Source organism: Carassius carassius, chromosome 33 (assembly GCF_963082965.1).
Source record: "Carassius carassius chromosome 33, fCarCar2.1, whole genome shotgun sequence".
Lineage (NCBI taxonomy): Eukaryota > Metazoa > Chordata > Actinopteri > Cypriniformes > Cyprinidae > Carassius > Carassius carassius.
The window spans coordinates 457,276-481,709 of NC_081787.1; the positions used below are offsets into that span (position 1 = coordinate 457,276).

Below are 24,434 nucleotides of genomic sequence, written 5' to 3' on the forward strand. Positions count from 1 at the left end.
AAGGTTTGTCTGTGCACATGTACATCAGGTGCAATGGTTCTGGGAGACCCATAAAAGAGGCGCTGATATAAAACACATATATATGCTGAAGACTATGACAAAAACAGAATGGCTGTACATAACATAAACTTAAGTTGAGTTCTTTCCTTTTCTGCTCCCTGTATGTAACGCTCTAAGACAAATGGCATGAAGAACGAAAACTCAATCACCGCTAGCAAAACAGGAAGTGTGGGGTTCAGCTGGAGTGCATGCACACTACTGTAAGTCAATAGGTGTAATTCTCTAGCAGCCCCATTTATCTGGGGCCTCCGATGTGAACACATTGCAGTCATTTGTTATGATCAGAATAAAAAAAGAATTGTAATGACTCAGAGCCTGAAACAAAACGTCTGTTACAACTCCATTTTGAAAACATTGTCCAAAAGCTACAGCCAACACCTGCCCAAACAGAGCAGATTCAAGCTAAGGCTGTCACACATGCTTATTCAAAGGCAAACATCACAGACAGATTCATACTTGAATACACCAACTGATTTTAAAGTCCTTTTAATTATGTCATCTTTACAGATTTAAAAACTCTGAAATTTAACCTGTCTTAAAATGGACTCAAAAAAGCCACATGGTCCTTAAACTCAGAGACCGCTTTGTACAAATAAAGTATAAGCAGTTTAACTGCACAGCACAGGTGAAATCTGAAGGTGGTTTATGGCCATGTCCTTATTAGGTTGAAAATCTCATCATCTACTTTCATTACAGTAAACATGACAATTTGATCTGCATCACAGCTGATACCTCCCAGTTTGTGACCCTAACAGCAAACTGCTTTTGGCAATGGCCACTGTATGCTTGGGTTACAACACCCCTCCAATTACTTAGAAGCAAATATTTTTCTTGGCCTAAAAGGATAACAAACTTGTGTGCAAGCTGCGTGTATGTGCCTTGCTTAACATCTGTGGTTGTGTTACTGGTAAAAGAAAATAGATGACAGACTGTACCTGCAAATCCAGATTTGCATAGGCAGTTAAAGCCCCCTGGGTAATTCTGGCATAGTGCCCCATTCTGGCAGGGGTTTGAAAGGCACTCGTTGATGTCCCTCTCACAAGCCATCCCAGTGAAACCTTCTGGACAGGAGCAAGAGAATCCACCGACCAAGTTGTGACAAGTTCCTCCATTATGGCAAGGTGTTGGCTGGCACTCATCGATGTCAGTCTCGCAGAGGGCACCGGCATAACCTGGCCTGCAGTTACAAGCGTATGGCTGTAGGGGGCGATTTGACACAAGGATGACCGGTACACTCTCCTCCGTCTTCATGTCTGGGCCAACACCCAGCCGCCTCTTGCAGCTCCCCCCATTTTGACATGGATTATGGGAGCAGGGATCATAGTCCACAGAGTCAATCTTAACTCCACTTTGTCTGTGAAGAATCTCCTTGATGCTCTGGAAGAAAGTGGCGACTCCACTTGGATTGACGTACTGGCCATGACCACGCTTAACAGTTGCCATCAGGAAAGTGCTGTTGTTTAGGTCAAACACCCCATAGATTTGGACTCCAGTGCCCAATCCAGCTAGCTGTGAATTGGCGATGCGCAGGAAACTGAGGTAGTAATTAGTAAGGAAGTCACTGGCACTTTGAGAGATAACACGTATCAGGATGCTGTTGTCCACTGTGGCATTACTGAATCCAATAAAGAAAACACGCACATGGCTGTTGACAGCATCATGGACACCATCGTTGCTACGCACTGATAAATCAAATGTGCCATCTGTGGAGCGACTGTTTGAGCGGAGGTCACAGGTTCCTGTGGTAATGCTAAAGAGAACAGCTGCTGATGGAGTCAGAGAACAGTGGAATTTGTCATGTGTATCTGGATCCCGTGGCTTTACCACCCCCAGTGATCCTCCAGGGAACATATTTCCAAAATAATGCACGTAGATCTCTACGGAGCGAGACTCTGAGGGATTATCATTCTGATCATTGACTTTGATGTGGACAGTTCCTGTTGATGACATCTGAGGAATACCAGAGTCTTTGATTATCACAGAGAGGTAGAAATCACTTATCTGCTCTCGGTCTACCTCCCGGCTGGTGGTCAGCTCTCCAGTTGGACTGAGTGTGAAGTAGCTGGATGCTGCTCCAGTGCTAACGAGGCTATATGAGAACGGTCCTTGATTTGGTGCAAGATCTGGATCACTTGAGCTGAGTGTGATCACGGGTGTTCCTGCCCTCTGATTCTCCATCACTTCCCCACTTGTAGTCTCCAAAGTTGGTCCATTATCGTTAATATCCTCCAGGGTCACAATTAAAATGGCACTGCCGGTGGCAGCTGGAGTACCCGAGTCTACTGCCAGGATGGTGAGGTTGTACACAGGGACAGTTTCCCGGTCCAGTTCTGAAGCCACAGACACCTGTCCTGTCTGAGGGTTGATGGTGAAGGTACTTTTTTCATATTTGGCAGCGATGGCATAGGTGAATCTGCTCCAGCTAGGGACAGAATCAGAATCCTCAGCACTGACGAATGTAACCAGGCCTCCAGGGGATAGTCCTTCATTCACCTGAACATCATAGAGCTCCTGGGTGAATACAGGAGGATCGTTGGCATCCAGAATTGTGATGTTCACAAGCACCTCATCAATATCTGCCCCTCTTATGCTTCCTTCATTCTTAGCTAAGACTTTGAGAGAAATCTTTTCTTCTTTTTCACGATCAAGTGGTCCTGAGACATAGATCTGGCCTGTCTTTTTATTAATGCTAAAACCCCTTTTTCTGCTTCTGCCAAAAATCAAGTAATACACTATGCCATCTTCTCCCAAGTCTCTGTCGCTAGCAAACACCTCCCCAATGACTGTGCCTTTAGGTGCTGCCTCTGAGACCTCAAAGTAGTACTGCTTTGACACAAAACGAGGGACGTATTCATTAGCACCTTTCAGCTGAATGTTAACATATGCAAAGCTGCATCGTTCTTCATCTGGAACATTGAAGGCTTTGATGGTAAGGTGATACACCTGTTTAGCTTCATAGTCTAGAAAACCTTGCGTGGTGATGATTCCTGTGTTGGGATCAATTATGAACAAGTCACTGTCTGATGACTGAATGACATATGCCATTAGAGCATTTGTCCCAGAGTCTTTATCAGTTCCATTCATTTTTACCACAGTAGTGCCACTGGGGACATTTTCCTGCACGACTGGAAAGTACTCCACGGGGTCGAACACAGGAGGGTTATCATTTATATCAGTAACTAGGACATTAACTGTAACATAGCTTGTTTTGGCAATCCACCCACCATCTGCTGCAGAAACTCTGAGTTCATGCTTCTGTTTTGTTTCGTAATCCAGTGGCTTTGCCAGGGATAAAACGCCTGTTTGACTGTGAATTGAAAACAAGCCATCGTCATTACCTGAGGAGATGTTATACGTAACTAGGCCATTCATTTGTTTGTCCTTGTCTTTATCTCGTGCTGAAAGTGTGCGGATGGCTGTGCCTACAGTCAGACCTTCAGACACTGTAACTGTTACTTGGTTCTGTGAAAACTCTGGAGTATGATGGTTCTCTTCTGTAACAGCTACTTTGACTTTTGTCTTAGCTGACAGAGGAGGGTTCCCTTTGTCACTTGCTGTTATTTCAAGCAGGTAAACTTTATCTGTGTCTGCGGTAAGCGAGGATGCTACTGTGACCGATCCAGTTTGTTTATCCAAGCGGAACTTGCTGGAACTGTTGCCTCCAGATACTGCATACTCTATTTCAGAGTTCAGGCCAAAGTCCATGTGATCATGGGCTGTGACTTTGAGGAGTCTGGTGCCGACCTTTACACTTTTAGTGACAGGAGTAAAGTAAAAAGAAGATTCAAATGTGGGTGGGTTATCATTGCTGTCAACTACATTTATGATAACTGTGGTTTCGCTCATGAGTGGCTTGATGCCTCGGTCTGAAGCGGTGACGATGAAACTATGACGGTTTACATTGATGTTACTGTGGCCACTGGAGTTTTGATACCTGAGCTGCTGTTTAACAAAGATCTCACCAGAGCTGGAATTTATTCGGAAGTACTCTGTTTGAGATCTGATGAAGTAAAATATTTTTCCATTGAAACCCTCGTCAGGATCTGTGGCAGAGACTTGAGTCACAATGGATCCGACCTCTGTCAGCTCAGGATAGTCCAGATAATATGACGGCTTGGTAAATTTGGGAGCATTATCATTCACATCTGTAACAAAAATTGTGACATCTGTGCTAACAGTCCATCCTGAATCGTGTGCTGAGACTTTGGCAATATAGTGGTTTGTGTCCTCTCTGTTTAGAGGTCTACTGATGGTGATGTCTCCTGTGCTGGGGTGGATAATGAAGGGAAGACTTGCATCACTGATGGAGTATCGGCTTATAGCGTTAGCACCTGCGTCTTCATCGGTGGTGGTTACTCGGGTAACAGTGAAGCCCACTGGTGCATTTTCAGGTACAGTGGCACTGAAGATTTTGGAGAATCTGGGAGCATTATCATTAACATCCAGCACACTGATCAAGACTTTGACTGCCGTGCTTTTAGGAGCACTGCCTTTATCCGTTGCCTTCACTCTCAAAGAATACTGAGCGACCTTCTCTCGATCAAGTGGTCGTGTTGTGCGGATTTCACCAGTTGCTCTGTTGATGCTGAAGCTGTTTTCTTTGTTGCCTTCAATGATGGCATATTCCAGTTGCCCATTTGGTCCACTGTCCTGGTCGAATGCAGATACTATCAGCACACGTTGAGGTTGGAGGTTTTCTAAAATCTCAGCATGGAACGGATCTTGCTCAAAAGTAGGATGGTTGTCATTAACATCCAGAACTGCAATCTCTACTTTTTCATAGGCTGAATAAGGAGGAAAGCCTTGGTCTCTGGCCTCTATCCACAAGACATACTTCTCAATATTCTCATAGTCCATAGACTTTTTTATAGACAGCTCTCCTGAAAGTTGATCTATGTGGAATGCATTATCCAGGTTTCCACTTGCAATGTAGTACGACAAAGAACCTGCCCTGGGTGAAGATCCAGTCACCTTAGTCACAACAGTGTTTGTGGGTTGGTTCTCTGGGAAGGTGAAGGCTTTCTCCTTGATTCTAATATGGGGAAAGTCTCCTCCAGTAACAAAGCGAACTGTAACAGTTGTGCTGTCTGTTTTGGGGTTGGTGCCTCCATCTTTTACGTGGACCGTGAAGGTGACCTCTGAACTCCCAGTGAGTTTTTCATTAGCAGTGATGGCGCCTCTGATTGGGTCTATCTTGAACTTTTCTGAATTACGTCCGGTGAGCGAATAGTGAAGTTGGGCATTTGAGCCAGAATCTTCATCTGTTACTGTGACGGCAAAGACCAGTGAGCCTTAAAAAAAAAACAGAACAGAAGTGATTAGATGCTGATAAGACAGACAACAACCCAATGAAACCATTAACCCCTGTCACAGAAGACGCACCTGTGGAAGTAGAAGCAGGTATGTGCGTAACATATGGATGATGGTGAAACCTTGGAGGGTTATCGTTGACGTCAGCCACAACCACAGACACTGTGGCAGAGCTGGAGAGTGGAGTGGGCTGTCCACCGTCCATGGCCACCACCAGCAGCTGGTAACTCGCCCGTGCCTCTCGGTCCAGCAAAGAGCTGGTGATTATCAGGCCTGTGGATGGGTTGATGGAGAACTGACCATCCCCACCACTGAGACTGTAACTGTAAATCACAAACACAACAGATTAAATTCATGCATGGAGACCAAACAATGCTATTTGTCAACCACCCACACACATCAGTGCTCGCTGTCCCTGGGAATCAAACTTATGACCTTAGCATTGCTATTGCTTCATGTTCAACCATTTGAGATACAGGAAAGCTGCATGTTTTGGTGTGGTACAGTGTCAGCACCTGCCCCAACACAAATTCCTCATTAGCAAGAATTCAGAACTTTGTTCGCCCAGTATCTTATCAAATGGGAAGCAGTAATATTAATTCTTAATTCATCTTTCAGATACTTTCAGATTTCCCGCAGCATGTTTTCTCAGCTGTGCATCAGTGAACCAGTCCTGATCAAAAACACCCCATTCGAGCCGTTCCCATGCTGCTTTGAGTTTCAACGAGGTTCACTTTCGGGGCCTGTGACACAAACTCGTTCTGACAGTAACATGCACACATGACAACTTCACTGTGTGCATGTGTCGGTGAGACGGGAATTCCACAAATTACAGAACAAAATGTGAAAAACAAACCCTTGCGAGATGACAACACTTTACCATCCACAGTCACGCATCATCCACCTCACGCCAGTTCATGATCGGTGAGAATTATGATGTCGTATTGATGCATGAAGCTGGTTCTGTGAATTAAGAACTGAAGCCCTTCACTTTCCCGCTGCCCCCCACAGGGCTCTGATCTGTCTGTCATACTTCATTATCATCCTCATTAGCATGTTTTTGAGAAAGTGGAGCATGTTGCCCCCATAGAGCTCATGCAGGGGCACTTTCGAGAAACATGATGAACAGGTAGTGCTATGTGTTTGTGTGTGTGCGTCACTGATCGTTTGAAGACAAAATTGCAAAACACATTAAAACAAATTAAATTGGCTGACAAATCTACAGTATTTAGTTTTTGTGTTGTACCTGATCACTCCATTGAGTCCCACGTCTGAATCTGAGCTGTTGAGCAATAGGACATCCGTTCCAGTGGGCGCATTTTCAGGAATGGTTGTGTGGAAAGACATTGAGCTGAATGATGGAATATTATCATTCTCATCACCAACCAGCACCATCACAGTACCAGAACTGCTCAAAGATGGCGTTCCTACAAACACAGGAGAAAAATAAGTTAATCTATATATGAGTGTGAAGCAGTACATGACTTAATTCCAGGGTCCAGAATTAACAATCGCTAAGTGCCGACAGTGAAAAATTGGCTTTGGAAAGTGAATAATACAACATTATGCACCAGTTGGCTGGTAGCTAACATATATGGACTAAGAATGATACTCACTGATGTAAACAAATGAGAGATTTAAATCAATGACACACAAACATCTCCCAAAAAATTAAATTAAAATTAAAATAGAATTTAAAATATTAATTCAGCTTAATAGTATCTCAATGATACTAAAATAAAAGAGCAACATGCATGAGAGAAAAAAAAGGCTAACCTAGAAAAATAAGTCTTTAGAAAAGATCTAAATATATGAACTGTGTTTTATGAATAAAAACACAGTTTGATGACTGATAAGAATCACTGGCCTTTGGCAGGTGTGGCAAGTTGAGTTCGGACGCTCTTAACTCATTAAACACAGATGGTTTGATATTCTAGCAGCACAGATTAACTTCTCAATCCAAAGCATCTCTGCTGAAATCCTGAGCTGGAGTCGGAGCCATCTGTCTGCGCTCCTGTCCAGCGCTAATCTCTGACTCACCGCGTGCCTCTAACACTCAGGAATGTTTAAATATATATTGGGATCGTTGCAGGGGGCAGCACGGTTTACAGATGTAATCCTGCTGTTTAAAACAGTGAGGCACACGGCAGAAAGAATGCTATTTTCAGCGAAAATCAAGCCGCAGTGATGAGAAGCGGCCTGATGGGTCTGAGGGGAGCGTGCTAAATCAATAGCAGATGACAAGAAACACAGAGAAGTAAAGTGATTCAAACATCTGCCCCCTCTCGCAGCAAATGAATGTGATTAACATGAATTTTCTCCGTGCATAAATTCAGCCTCTGATAACATCGTACGCTTCTACGCCGCAGCAGAAAATCCTGCTCGTAAAAACAAAAGGCAGAGAGAAGAAAAATGGCTGCAGATTTCCCCCTCGCCTGCAAGCAATCTGAGGCGTTTTTCAGAGCGTGTTGTTCCTGCAGGCCTCCAGCAGATTAGTGTAACTAATAACACATGCTAATAAGATGCTAGCACACGCTTTAATCGCCTCATCCTCACTGCAAAGAAAAAGAGATTAGCATGGTGTCAGATTAGCATTTATCTGATGAGCACAAGGAAACGTGTCTCATTCAGAGCTTAAACACTGTGACGTGTGTCTGATACACAGTTTAAGACCTAAACTATTCTGTTTAATGTTGCACACTTTATCTAAATAGAGACATTGCACAGATTTGTATTGTTATATTGTGTATTCTGTATATTTTATGTACTGTTATAAGTACTGTAACCAAACCCTAATAGAAAACTGAAAAAAAAAATTATAGTATTATGAAATTATGTTCAGTTGACAGCTGTGAATGCAAAAACTTTGCACATTCTATTAAAAACGAGTTTAACTAGTGTTTCTGACTTTGTTTAAATATCTAAATATTTTTCAAGCAATTCTGAAGAAATGTATTATTTAATGCATTAGCTCACATGAACTAACAATGACCAATACATTTCTTACAGCATTTATTCATCTCCGTTTCTGTTTGTTAATGTGAGTGCATTAAATATTAAAATCAGTTAACATTAAAGCATTACATCTACAGTTACATTTATGCGTTTAATAGACGCTTTTATTCAAAGTGACTTAAAACAAAGAGGGAAAAAAGCATTAATATTAGTAAATGATGAAATTAACATGAACTTAAAAAAAAAAAAAGTTACTTTTTAGGCAATGTAATACAGGTCCATTAATCAGTTTTAACAGATATATAACTTTTAGTTTTAAAAATACATTAGTAAATGTTGACATTTCCTAATGCTATTTAATAATACTTAAAGTTAACTAGTATAAAAAATAGAATGTTATTGTAAAATGTAACCCAAAAATTCATAACCATGACCTCATTAACATAATTGTCCTCATTTGCATATAAAAGCCTAACACGCACGCACACACACACACACACACACACACACACTCGCACACACACACACACACACACACACACACTCGCACACACACACACACGCACACACACACACACACTCGCACACACACACACACACTCGCACACACACACACACTCACACACACACACACACACACACGCACACACACACACACACACACACACACACACACACACACACGCACACACACTCACACACACACACACACACACACGCACACACACACTCACACACACACACACACACACACACACACACTAAGACACAGGTGTGTGTGAACGTGACAGGACTCTATAACTCAACACTAATCAGACGTCTGATCCTGTTAATGTGATCAGTTCAGATCTGTGTTCCTGCACAACTAAATCTCTCTTCATCTGTCTGTCTCAGATTTATTACGTCCAGCTGCATGACAAACAATTTCAAACCATTTACTCTTCTGTCACACATAAATACTGCAAAACCACACATTTTCAACATCAACGACACTCTTAGGAAAGTCTTTCTGAAATCCAGCCACAATCGACCCTGTTATTATGAAGGAATTTAATTTTCCATATTGGTTATTCACAAGTTTTTACCTGTCTTTTGAATTATGCATTGACTAGTCCCATATGTAAAAATGAACGGAAAATGTACTGGCTAATCCTTTTCTTAAAGCGAGCTCATTGAAAAATCATGTTTTACTAAGAAATGCATCACTTTATGAAAACAAAATGAGTTTTCAAACTGTTTAAAGACAAAAACTCTCTCTAGACATAAACAGATTTAATTTCAAAACATTTTTTACTGTGTCATCTGATTGTTTTGCGATCATTATTTGAATATTACTATTGAATGATTTGAGAACATTTCAAAACAATGTTCCCACAATGTTTTTAGAACCTAAATGTGTTACCTGTGTAACGTTTAAGCAACATTAAATGAACGTGCGTTTCTCAGTGTTTGTGTGTGAAATCAGAGATGCATTGTTCCTGTTCTCCAGGATTCTGCTGGACCAGATCGAGGCACTTCCTCTCTGACTACAGGAAGTGACATCATTACCTGTTTACAAGCAGGACCTTGGGTGAGACCTGCACATGAACCACAGACTAACTGAACTTCAGTTCACTTCAGAAACCTCTGCATGTAAGACTGAAGTGTGTGTGTGTGTGTGTGTTTTCACCCAAAAGCTCCCATAATCCCTCACAACCTCAGAACAGATGTGAGTCATCAGCAGATGTGTTTGTGTCTGATCATCATATTTACTGCAGTTACAGGAACACTGATGAATCCAATTAAACACACGAAAGAGATTGAAAATGAGCGAATCTCTTGAGCAGAACGTGTGCAGCTCAGGGTTCATGACAACATCAGAAGAAATCATGAAATATTCTTGATTTCAGAAAAATTGAAGGACATTTATTCTTAGTACTGCGATGTAGGGTTGGGTCATATATCGAATATTAGCTGGTATTTATATTGGAATATATATATATATATATATATAGCTGGTATCGATATTATTGGAATAATTTTGTCGACAACGTAAAATCGGAAAATATCGGGGATATCGAATATTTGAAATTCAAGCATAATTTCCCAAAAGAAGTCGCCGAACGTCCAAAAAACTTTAATTCTCACTATTCCCAGTGATTATTCTCCTTAACCAAATTACAGTAAAAATAAGTACATTAATACAGTTTTAATAGAAATCAGCATAATGTGAATCATTACAAAAACTACCATTGTATTAATACGTTTATGTTTTTAAATGAAGTTTTTCTTGCATTAGAGTAATGAGAATTTCTGCAGAATAAATGAAAATAATTTAACATTCTAAAAGTCTTATTATAAAAACTGGATTCATTTTCTGTATGCAAACTTTTTCTTTCAATTTCGAGGTGAAAAAATTACACTCTTACGCATAACACTCTCTCTCTCTCACACACACACACACACACACACACACACACACACACACACACACGTATCAGGTCAGTTTCACTTCAACACTGTCCTCGTCTGACTTCAGATTAGAGTATGAACTGAAGGACAGTGTGTGTGTGTGTGTGTGTGTGTGTGTGTGTGTGTGTGTGTGAGAGAGAGAGAGAAACACAAAGCAGTATTCATAAAGCTATCTGTGATGTAAACTCCTCACTGGACACAGTGACAGATAAATGATTCACACTGAATCTCTCCACGTGTTCTTCACCAAGGTTCGTTTCCTCCCATAATCCAAAAACAAAGACACAAAGTTTCTCTTTCAGAACACACTCAAGCCACGGTTATCATTGTTAACCAAAACTAAAATCATACAAAAAAATCATTACTTGAACTGAACATGAATTGAAACAAAAAAGGTTGATTTCACTGAATCAGTTGAAATGGAGTTGGCAGTGAGTCTCTCACAGTGTTGATGAGGGTCTGATCGTGCACTTACTGACACTCAGAGATCAGGAGTCTCTCTTCAGAGCTTTATCTGGACACGAGCGTCTGACTGCAGTAAACCTGCTCCATCTGTCCTGCTTCTCGCTCTCCAAAACATTCAAGTGTGTGCTGCATCTTAATACAGCTGTAAGCTCACAAACTCTGTCTCTCACAAACATATGGAGCTGCGTAAGCTGCTTATTAGACACAGAACTACTGACCTGCTGCGTGTGTGTGTGTGTGTGTGTGTGTGTGTGTGTGCATATAGGGATATTCTAACACACTAATGTAAATATTCTGAATTAGTTTTCAATTTTCAATATATAAAATAATATTAAATAATATTTCATTTTAGTTAAAGTTTTAGTAATTTTGCTGTGTGTTTTTTCTTTTTTTGGGTTTGGGGGGGAGGGTATGGAACTATAAAAAAAAAAAATATTTAACAATTAAAATTTTATTAAATTGAATTTTTGTTTTGTTTTACTGAACTACAGTAACCTTGATGTAAATGTATATTTAAATAAAAATATAAAAATTATATATATATATATATATATATATATATATATATATATATATATTATTTTAAGGTTTAATATATATATATATATATATATATATATATATATATATAATAGCACATTAGATTTTAATTATGAAAATAAGAAATGTTGCTTTGTAAAATGGTTGAAATAAAAAGTTTAAGTTTTTCAAGTTATATTTTAGTACAATTTTATTTAATTTGTAGTAACATTTTTTTAAATATTAAAAAATATGTTACTACGACTCTGATGATGACACAGCATAGACTTCATATGAAGTTAAATAAAAAGATAAATAAAACGCTATGAGAAAACGTTTTAAAACTTAAACTAGATGTTCACGTTTTCAGTAGAGTGTGTGAGGATGAATGGAGGGTGAATTTACAGGGCAGTTCATTTACTCCAAACTAAACTCTGAGACGGACAGAACGAGAGCCAGAGTCAATAAAGCTGCAGTGCACTCTGGGAAAGAGATGTTTGAGCGAGAGCGGATCTGTTGCCCTGTTACTGCTTTATTAACTGTGTGTTTGGAGAGACTCGAAGCTGACAAACACTTCCTTCTCTCGCCCAACAGATGACTCAACCAATCACAGAGTTCACAATCAATCAATCAATCAATCAATCAATCAATCAATCAGTCAGTCAATCAGTCGGTCAATCAATCAATCAATCAATCAATCAATCAATCAATCAGTCGGTCAATCAATCAATCAATCAATCAATCAATCAGTCAGTCAATCAGTCGGTCAATCAATCAATCAATCAATCAATCAATCAGTCGGTCAATCAATCAATCAATCAAATTGATTTCTGTAGCACTTCACCATTTCAGTTCAAGCTGACCATACCAAGAATCTTTTTAAACAATTATAAATATATTGTGTGTGTGTGTGTGTGTGTGTGTGGATGAATAGATACATGGATAGATTTGTATATTTTTGTTATTTGTTTTATTATATATAAAAAATAAAATAAAATAAAACAAGAACAAAAATAATATAATACAAATAAAGAAATATAATACAACTTATATGCACATAAAATGTCAAATATAAATACAATTCTATAAAATTAATAAAAAAACTAATATAAAAAAAAATAATATACATATAATAAAATCAAATCTATAAAAATTCTATAAAATTAAATTCTATCTACATATTTATATCTACATTATATGAAAATATGTAAATATTAATTATATATAGCATATATACAGTAAATACTCGCTTGTTTACCAGAATAATTCTCTATAATTTATTATAATAATTCCCTGACTAGCTGCTTTCAGACACCTGTAAACGGCATTAAATCAATTCATCTCAACACTTAATTAATACACATCTGCATCTTTCCAAACGAAGATTAGATTTGAGCGGTTTCCACTTGATCAGACGAGGTGTGATTCCACACGTGTACATTCATATCAGATTAATAATAAACACACTGAAAACTGTGCTGACATCTGGTTTAGAGAGTGAAAAGGCTCAGGAACACGTCTACCTCAAATTTAAAACAAGAAGACACCAAGACAACTGAAGTATGTAAACGCTACAAACACTGTAAAACACCGTAAAAAGATGACTATTTCTGCAACATTGTGCTTGTTTTAAAAGTGTCAGAAAACGTCTCAAGGCTGCTGTACTTCATGTGCTGGAATGATAAAGAAAGGCTGAAGTAAAAGAGCTTTTATAAGGCGAGCGATTCTGACACATTCATGGCTCTTCACGTTTAAATGAAAGATCTGGAGGGCTTTAATGTGCTGCGAGAGACGAAACGTGAGAACGAGAGCAGGAGGAAGAGAAGCTTTGGGAAACACTCGCGTATAAAAGAGTGTTCAACATTCACACACACACACACTGTTTGGTCACATTTATTAAAGAGCCACAAATCCCTTAGAATGAGCCTATAGAAGGATCACACACACACACACACACACACACACACACTCTCAGGGCCCTATTGCTGCTCTGTTTGCCCTGTAACTTCTCAGCGTTCAGCAGATAAAGAATGTTAATGACTGGAGGTTCCTTTAAAGCTTTTCTGTTTCCTCCTGGAACTGAATCGGGCTTTAAACACTTCTAGAACTCAGACCCAAACCGTCCATCTGTCCGTCAAACCTTATAACGAGTTCATTTGTCGTTTCGTCTTTAGCCGACGCGTTGTTATGTTTCAGGACTGTCAAAATCAACACGTTAATATCATGCTTTTAAAACATCAAATTCATTTTAACGGCACTAATTTTATTTTACGTGCGTTTAACGCAACGCACATTTTCTGTTTGACCGAGGTCTTGCATGCTTTCTCTCTCTGTGTGTCTGGATTGTTTAGCGAACGGATGAAACGAGCAACAAGATAAAAACACATATTATGGTGCTTCTCTAATTTTACATGCAAGTATATCTGAAATCATAGCACAGATATTGTCTTTATCGTATGTGTATTTGATTTCATCAGACGACACTCGATTATCAGTTTTGTGCATATTAACGTCTTGGAAGGGAGAGCTGGTTATGAAGTCTTAATGAAGTCACGTTTCAGTCACTATTTCATAATCATTCTGTTGTCTGAAAATAAAGAGAAGTAAAGGGAACCTGGACCTATGATCTGTTTTCATGTGTCTCGTAGACATGAACAAGTTCTTCGACAAACATCTATGACCTTTAAAACATGTCTAGACTTCATGCTCTATGTTGAGTATGGTTTCATATTAACAATAAACATACATCTGCATAAAGCATCCATAGTTGTCCATGCCTATGTTAATTAGAGTATTAAAAACTTGAAAAGTATTCATTTTAAGTACAGTAATGTGAGATTAAATTGCGATTAATCGTGAGTTAACTCGTGACAATCATAATCGATTGACAGCCCTAGTGTGAGTGAGAGTTTAGTTTTTATTCATTTTAAATTTAATACATTTAACGATCAAATAATGCATTGGCAACTAGCTGAAATAAAATGTTTTCTTTATAGTTATACAGTGTAGTTAACGATGATAACTCATTGATTAATCGCAGCTGTCTATAAATCTACAGTAAAACTCTAGATGAGACTCGTGTGAGATTACTGGATTACATTTCTCTGCTGCTGAGGAGAAACAACTGAGATATTAAAGATCTCTCTCTCTCTCTCTCTCTCTCTCTGTCTCTCTCTCTCTCTCAGTTATTTGCCAAGCAGTGCATGTTTTCCTCAGAAACTCTGCCAACATCTTTCCTCGGTGCACAGAATAAGCCCTCGATTCTCTCTCTCTGTCTCTCTCTCTTTCTCTCGTAAAGCACCTTTTTACTGCTAGCCTCTCCGCCACTCTCCACAGAAAAACACACATTTCCAAATAATGACTCCAGCCTGCCAAGATCTCTCCCAGCGCTGCCAGCTTTCCTTCAGAGACACAGATCATATGGAAAGATATTAAGGAGATTTCTAGGGACAAAGAAAAGCTAGAAGTTAAGGGTCGAGACTATAGGAGTGGAAAATTAGGACGTAGAGAGCGGCGTTCATTTCAGAAGAGCTCGGTAAAGTGTGACATCACAAATATACAGTGTTGGGGAGTAACTAGTTACATGTAACGGCGTTATGTAATTTAATTACAAAATTATAGTAACTGTAATTAGTTACTACGAAAAAATGAGTAATTAAATTACAGTTACTTATGAAATTTTTTACGATTACAAAGGGGATTACATTTGAATATTTACACACATCCACATACAGATTTAACTGATTTCTTTCCCAAATTGCACTGATTATTCTGAGACATACCGCCCTAATAATTTCCGGGATGCGGAAACACAGTCTGGTTCGTAGAATCCAGTCATAAAAACGAAATGCCTAACGCGGACGGAATATGCCACATTTTGGATGACTAAATCAAAAGTAGGTCAGTACACTTGAATCAAAACATGACATGGACTAGTGTCTGTGAATATTAAGCCCCAAAAATGCAATATATGACTTGCACATTCTCCGTGTCTGTGGAAATCAGGCGCGGACTGGACACCGGGAGAACCGGGACAATTCCCTGTGGCCTGGCAGCCGATTTTGCCCCACTATTTAATATCAATATTGTATAATTGCCTGCCGAATGTACTAAAGCGATCATTTGCGAATCCGCCATTTGATAATTAAATCTCTAATAAGTCATGAATTGTTAGTCATGACTCGCGCGCTCTCCGAGAGAGAGAGAGAGAGAGAGAGACTATGGAAGCGCACAGCTGGAGCAGAGAAGCAGAACTAGTGTTCAGGGTTTCAGGTCAGTTTAATCTGCTTTTTTGTCTTTGTTTTTTTTTTATTTAATCAAGCAGCAGCACGTTGCTCACCAGTCATCACTCAAAATACTATATAAAGGACATCATTATTATCAGTTGTAATGTTACAGTAGTAATTTAGCTGAAAATAATTCAGATTTTGTTTTATAGGTTTAGGGGGAGCTACGACAGACAACAACACAACCCTTACGAAAATTAACATTTTAATATTTAACTATAAATCCAGAGAAAATTGTTACTATTGTTTAACTGTGAAAACCAAAAATGGAAAATTATTTTACAAATGTATTTATTTAAAAATAAATACAAATCCATTTGCAAAAAAAAATATATATATAAAAATATAAAAAATAAACAAGGTTATTTTACTTTTATATAGGCTAATAAAAGCATGGTAATTTTTTGTAAGGGAAAAACATGACTCGTGTACAGTATTAGGATTTTTCTATAAAGATATTGTAGTATTGTAGAGTATTGTATTGTAAAGTATAGTTTTGTTCAATCTTGAGTATTAAAGTCATGAGAGAGATGGATAACAGGGCAAAATAAAGAGACTGAAGAGAAAAATGGAAGTGAAGGTGCAGTTCAGGAGAGAACTTTTAATTATTTTGCATGTCCCCAAATTAAAGATTTAAAATAGATAAAAAATAGTATGTCCATGAATTTGTTTGTATGAGTTTGGATTTTCCAGTCTGATTTTTTTTCCCAGTCCGCCCCTCCTGTAAATTAATGGCAAAGACATGGTTTTATTTACTACACATAGGCCTACTGAAGCTCGCAGTGTTTTCAACCTCTGCCGCCTCAATATAGGAGTACACGAGCACATAAACATAATTTCTAGAACTGTTCTGTGTCACTTCATGTGCATTTTACTTATTTTGAGAAAACTATCATCATATACAAAGAGACAGCAGTTTAAAAAAAACACCAATGTTTCAGGAGTTTATTACACAGAATACGTCACATGCTTATTAGATAACTGTATTTAAGTTGATGTATATGCTTTTATTTATTATTCTTTAATTTTCACAAATTTAGAAAAGTAATCAAAAAGTACTCAAAAGTAATTAGTTACATTACTTTAATAAAGTAATTGAAAAAGTTACATTACTATTACATTTTAAACAGGGTAACTTGTAATCTGTAACCTATTACATTTCCAAAGTAACCTTCCCAACACTGCAAATATACAGAGACATCCTAAAACTGACAGAAATCCTGCTGCCAGACTTTAACATGAGGCCTGTCTGAGCACATCACTTATTACGTCTAATACTTCAGTTCCTGACATGAACAAGTGAAGCTGGAGACAGTAGCTTTCACATCATACTGTACGTGATACTGTACGTGAAACTGTACGTGATACTGTACGTGATACTGTACGTGATACTGTACGTGAAACTGTACATGATACTGTACGTGATACTGTACGTGAAACTGTACATGATACTGTACGTGATACTGTACGTGAAACTGTTCATGATACTGTACACGATACTGTACGTGATACTGTACGTGATACTGTACGTGATACTGTACATGATACTGTACGTGATACTGTACGTGAAACTGTACGTGATACTGTACATGATACTGTACGTGATACTGTACGTGATACTGTACGTGATACTGTACATGATACTGTACGTGATACTGTACGTGAAACTGTACGTGATACTGTACATGATACTGTACACGATACTGTACGTGATACTGTACGTGAAACTGTACGTGATACTGTACGTGATACTGTACATGATACTGTACGTGATACTGTACGTGATACTGTACGTGAAACTGTACGTGAAACTGTACATGATACTGTACATGAAACTGTACGTGATACTGTACGTGATACTGTACGCGTCAGGAAAAATGTAAATGATTAAGTGTACTGTAGGATTCAAAATTAAAAAATACAATTTAAATAAAAAAATAAAAAATACAATTCTTTATCTCTAGCAAAAAAAATCAGAATTATGAGATATGAACTTGCAATTGTGAGAAATCCAGAATTGTTTCTGCCACATAATAATAAAAAAATTGAATAAACAAGGTAAGTGCAACTTCTTATCTTACAATTATGACATTTTCTTTTTACAATTCTGGCTGTATTTCTCACACTTCTGAGAAAAAGTCAAAATTGTGAGATAAAAACATGCAATTGGCTTTTTTACTGTAGATTTTTTATCCTGTGGCAGAAACAAGCTTCCATAGGATGAGCTTTAATAACTGGAACTAAAGCTGATTATTAAAGTTGACATGGTGAACAAAGCCATCTGAGGAATAATGGCTTCCTCCGCGCCGTCTGCTGAACGTGTCAATGAAACTCCTCTGATCTGAATCACAAATCTGCTGGAAACTCAGGAATGGGAAAATCATTGGGCTGCTCCAGGAAAGCGTTTCAGACGGCTCCGGCTCCATATTTCACTATCAGCGCACAATGAGCTCTTTCTGCGGCGTTTAGGGAGTTTGTTTCTGCTTCGCGAGTGTTGGAGGAGACTTTGGAGCTTTTTGGTAGAGAGCAGACAAACACAAGTAAACATTTGCAGCATTAATCACGCTTTATTTGTGATAAACGTATATGCTGCTGCAGATTCCATTAATCGGTGCAAACCAGCCATCCTGAACTGCCCTAAACTGGTTCACTGATCTACTCAGGCTGGTTTTAGAGAAGAAAACAGGGAGTTTTGAGGACATTTCAGACCATTTTTTTCAGCAGTGAGTTAATTTTCGTACCTGATTGTGTAATAGAGCACAACTGTGAGTCACAATGAACACATCTGATCACGTTTAAACCCGACTGCAGCAGATTTACTAGTAAAACCGGGGTAGAAAATGTGAAAAACGTCTGCAGATTGTGTCCGGGCCAAAACATCAGTCATGGTTTGACTGGCTCTCGGCGCTCCAGAGCCGTTTCCTGCTCTTGGCAGATATGGGACAGTATTTATTGTTGAAAGTTCTCTCCGATGTCCAGAGCAAATCCCTGTCATTACAGCAGGTCATGTGACCTCAGAGGAATGGACGACAGGCACCAGACGGCCGAGACGGGTTAACCAGAGAACTGGAGTTAACCAGAACACACACGCACACACACACACACACACACACACACACACACACACACACACACATACACACACACACACACACACACACACACACACACACACACGCACACACACACACACACGCGCACACACACGCGCACACACACACACACACACACACACACACACGCGCGCACACACACACACACACACACACACACACACACACACACACACTTGGCTTTCCAAACAACACACAGATTAACATCAGCTCCAGAGCAACTGAAGGTTAACTGCAGACATATTTACTACAAAGTTACTTTACAATATATGGGTGAAACCTGAGTCATATTTCATCCCAAAATCAAGACCGAATTAAAACCAAGCCATGTTTTCTCACACATTTCTGTTGTTTTTTTTTTAACCATGGCTCCATTTCTCTAAACTCTACACACAAACCACAGAGCATGCACACCACATGCAACACACAAACTCTGCTAACAAATATGTTTTAACTCTTATAAAAATGAAAATTCATCCCAAATATAAGAGTGAAATTAAAGCCAGGCATGTTTTCTCACACATTAACCGCACTGAAATTCTGACAACCACACTGCAAAACTAAATATTTTCTAGTACAAATATCTACTGTGAATATCTATTCTTAAATCAAGATATATGTACTTGAAAAGGAGAATGTGTGAAACGGGTAACATCTATTATAGGTTATAAAAACGTTGTGGGAACGTTGTTTTGAAACGTTTATAAAATGCTGTTTTCTTGTTGTGAAAATGCAACAGAAATGTTTCTTGCAACATTTGACTAACTTTATTTTCACCCAAAATATAATGTTATTTCAAACTTTATTTTAGATATTCTGCGAACGTTAAAATTGACAGGTTTCTCGATGTGATTATAACGTTATTTAAACGTTATAAAAAAACGTTTAAGTACAAATAGCATCATAAGCATGTTTTGAAAATGTTATTCTAAGAATTATTTTTTTCAAAATTGTATATATGAGAATGTATAACATATTTATAAACTAAGATTTTAAATGTGAAAGTTGTGAAAATCTTCCCTGTTGTTAAGTCCTGCTGTCTGAAAAATGTATCAAAGTTAAGTGAGTTTATGATTAAAACAAGACAAAACATCTTTCAATAGTGTTGAAAAATCTATGTAATATTTTTTTATAAGACTTAATATAATTTTCTTCCTATTGAGTTATTTTGCATCCTGATTTAAGGATGTTTAGATATTTGTGCAGGAAACGAGACAGAAACACTGAGGAAGAACAGAGCCAAAACAGCACTTTTTGAAATAGTTCAGGAAGCTGAGATCATTGGGTGTAACAGTGATGTTTAAGGTGTGTTTTGACTGTGCACAATCTTAGAAAGCCTGTAGTGCTGGATTAACAGAAGTGAAGTTTCTTACCAGCGTCGTGTGCCGTGACGATGAGTGTGTATTTGTCCTGAGTTTCCCGGTCCAGCGTTCGGATCAGGTTCAGCTGACCGCTGGATGTGAGGCTGAACGCTACCGCCTCGTTCCCGCTGCTCAGGGAATAACTGATCTGACCATTAGAGCCCAGATCATCATCACGGGCCAGCACCTGCCACACAACACAAACCGCACAAATAAAGTCAATACCACATCATAAAACACATAGTTCTGGTCCTTGATTCTGATTGGCTGAGATGCGTTCGAAGCTGTTGTTGGCTTAAAGTCCCCATGAAATCTAAGTTTTTTGGGTGTTAGTATCAATATGTTAGTCTTAAGTTTATCTATAAGGCAGTGTGCTACAAAATACGCATTTAGAAGATAGAAGCACTCAAAACTTGAAGTTCGTCACTTCCGCCAAAACGGCACAACTATTTTTTTGATGTCACATCGTACTTGATCTTCTCATCAAATCTTCTGACCAATCAAATGCTCTCCAGAATCTAAAGTGCCCGCCCCCTGCGCTATAAACAGACACTGAAGCGTCGGCTGAGATCGGTCTCTTGTTCACAGTGTAGTGTTTCATGTTCAGTGAATGGATCATATGAATGACTCGCAAGTCGCCATATATTAAAAACTTTTACAACTACACAGTCTCAGCATGATTATGATCACTATTTTGTCTTACTAAGTGTTTCATATTGAATCTAGCAGGTAATCTATTAGACTGTGGCTGTCAAATGCAGCTTTATCGAGCTCAACGATTCTGGCCTGAGGAGATATAAACAAAAAGCTAATGGCTAATTTTAAAAAGGGGGCGGGGCTGCTAGATATGTCACGCCCTCTCTTCCTGTTTCAGCTGAAATTATGTCACCACATAGAATAATGCTTTGTGTTTCAAGGCCCTTCAGATACCTTTAAGAATAATGTTTATATTAATATAATTATGCTTTATTTGCTCTGTTTTATTCTATGATACTTACTACGTATATGCAATAACCGTTTTATAAAAGCACTAAGCCCCGTGAAGCCGTGATTGACAGTGAATTTATAACAACTAAGGGGGTTTTAGGCACTCTCCATTAATACCTACTAAAAAAACTAAATAAAATATTCAAAACCAAAAGAGTTTACACTAAATTAAATGCTAATCCAAAATAGTATCCAGAAAAAAATGTTTTATGACTAATTCTGACATTTAACGTTGAATTATTTATAAACAATATAATTATTTTAAAATAATTACGTTTAATTAGTCTGAAATACAGCAGAACTCTTATTTTGAAATGCCTTTGCTTTGCTACTCCCACCTGCCCGTTCATAAAGATGATGGAGCGAAAATATGCATACAACATACTATTATATAAACACCATCAAGTAAACACAGTCATAATTCCCCAACAGTACACCATAAGCAATCAACAATTCCTTTGTCAACAGTCTCCTCTGTGTCTCTCCATATCACCGTATGCTGCGTATGCTCTTCTGTGTCAGCCGTGCCACAAGGATGTGCTGTTTTCTTTCAAATCAAAGCATAAATACACATAGAAATAGAGCATCCTTGTGGCACGGATGACAGAAGAGCGTAGGCAGTTTGACTGATGTGGAGAGACACAGAGGAAACTGTTGACAAAGGAATTGTTCAATGTTGAATTAATTTTGCTAGCATGATTAGCAAGTAACTGGCCATATTAATGTTCTTAGGATAATATTATACTTGGGGTGAAAATAAAGTAAGTAGATTGTTGTTAGAAACATGCCAAAACAATATTCTCACCACCACAGTTTTATAACCTAAAATGTTGCCTGGTAGTTAACAATTCTGATTTAGTGTGGACTGGCTGGCTCTTGTTCTGTGCTTTTGGTCTTTGAAGGGCTTCGGCTGGGTTCAGTGTTGGTTTGCGTGAGACTCGGGCGCTGGCGCACCTGACGGAGCCGTGACTCCAGCTCATTTCCCGCTCAGGTGAGGTTTGTTTTGACTCAGACATTGGAGACCACCCTCATTATGTCATTTAGCCGTAGCATATTACTTTCTGCACTTACACTCTGTCCCCCTTCGCTGGAAGCCAGAGCCCAATTCACGCCCAGCATTTATCATTCCAGCCGCGAGCCTTTCCAGTTACATTTCCAATCAAGATTGCGCATTGTGCTGGAGATTTGGTCTTACATTTCTTTATGTTCAAACAAAAATGAGTAATGATGTAGAACCAAAGCTGCTCAATCTAATGAGATGAACCAATGCTATCAAAAATTTCCCACTAAAGTCATAATTATGATAATTATTTAAATATTTTTCATCTCCCAATCATGATTACACAAAGTTGTTTTGAAAATTGGATTTGATTTTCAACATTTTATGATGTCTAAAATGCACTGAATACCAGGAAGGACCCAAATATCAGACTTCAGATGCTTTTTATGACTGATTTCCGACTAGAAAACTCTAGTTCCTCTTCCATGAGTCACTTTGGGGAATAAGCGTCTGCAAAATGCATAATTGTAAATGTATTTGATAATTCAAATCACACAAATGCTGTGCACTTGACATTTTTTGTCTTCTATTTCATTTTGTTTCATAAATGCTTGCATTTTTCCCAAAATAATTTCTGAAGTGTTTCCCCCAATCATGTTTACAAACGAGCTGTTTTAAAAAATGTCTGAAAATGTCCCAAATTTATGACTTCAGGGCCTTTTTATGCCGATTTCCAACTGGTTTCTCTTTCATAAATCACTTTGGAAAAACCCATAATCTAAATGCATGAGTGTGGGTGTATTTATGATCGTTTTGATGGTGTAAATAGGGAGCACTTGCCTGTAGGATGTTTTTGGGCAGGTTTCCTAAGTTCTCTTGTACGCTGACGCTGTACGGTGAGAGCTCAAACACAGGCGCACAGTCGTTTACGTCCAAAAGCACGATGTTAATGGTGGCACGATCCACTCGAGGACTGCTGCCCCGATCCGCCGCCTGCACCAGCAGAGAATACGCAGAGCGCGTCTCACGATCCAGCAGCTTTGCCACAGAAATCACTCCCGTCACCGAGTCGATCCGGAAGTCTGAGTTGATGTTCCCGCCGGCGATGGAGAAGCGCACCTGGCCGTTGGTTCCCTCGTCGGCGTCGCTGGCGAACACCTGCAGGACGTCGGTGCCACTGAGCGTGTTCTCCTCGATCTCGATGTCGTAGATGTTCTGCGAGAAGCTTGGCGTGTTGTCGTTCACGTCCAACACGATCATAGTGACCTCCATGCTGGAGGAAAGCGGCGGCTCGCCTTTATCCGTGGCCACGATGGTCAGCGAGTAATTGGCCATCTCCTCGCGGTCCAGTTCGCCCACCAGAGTCACGCCGCCGTCGATGTTCCCGATGCTGAATTTATTCCCAAACGGCCCTTTGAGGGAATACTCCACGTAGCTGTTGGGGCCGCTGTCGGCGTCGCTCGCTTGCGCTTTGAACACCAGCGTATCCACCGGCGTGTTCTCTTGAATATACGCCGTCGTTTGCGATGTGAATGTGGGGGGGCAGTCGTTGACGTCCAGGAGGATGATGGACACCTGTGCGGTGCTGGTGAAGCGGCTCATGGGAGACGGAGCCAGGTCGTTCACGGTGATGACCAGATTATAAAACGACTGCGTCTCTCGGTCCAGAGCTGTCCTGGTCTGTAAGACGCCGGTGTTTGTGACACTGAACTGTGACTGAGGGTCTCCTGAAGCGATGGTGTAATGCAGCTCCGCATTCGGCCCTGAAATCAACACACATTATTAGATTTAATCAGGGGCTACACCTCTGCTGTGGTACAAAACTAACACTGTTAAAAATGTTGAAAAGGGGCAAAATACAGAAGATGACTATTGCAAATAACTGGATATATTAAAAACGACCATTTTTGTGTCTATATGGGTTATG

The 24,434-nt window shown here is 39.2% G+C and overlaps 1 protein-coding gene across 1 annotated transcript in view; it reads right to left on the reverse strand.

Moving 5' to 3' along the window:
• The window catches only part of fat4 (FAT atypical cadherin 4), a 79,413-nt gene that overhangs the window by 12,510 nt on the left and 42,469 nt on the right, over positions 1-24,434 (reverse strand). Inside the window, exons 5-9 of the mRNA XM_059521222.1 lie at positions 23,348-24,270; positions 20,533-20,707; positions 6,617-6,797; positions 5,443-5,693; positions 996-5,351 (exon numbers count right to left, since the gene is read on the reverse strand). Coding sequence (XP_059377205.1) covers positions 996-5,351; positions 5,443-5,693; positions 6,617-6,797; positions 20,533-20,707; positions 23,348-24,270 — 5,886 coding nt within the window. The remainder of the gene's footprint in view (positions 1-995; positions 5,352-5,442; positions 5,694-6,616; positions 6,798-20,532; positions 20,708-23,347; positions 24,271-24,434) is intronic.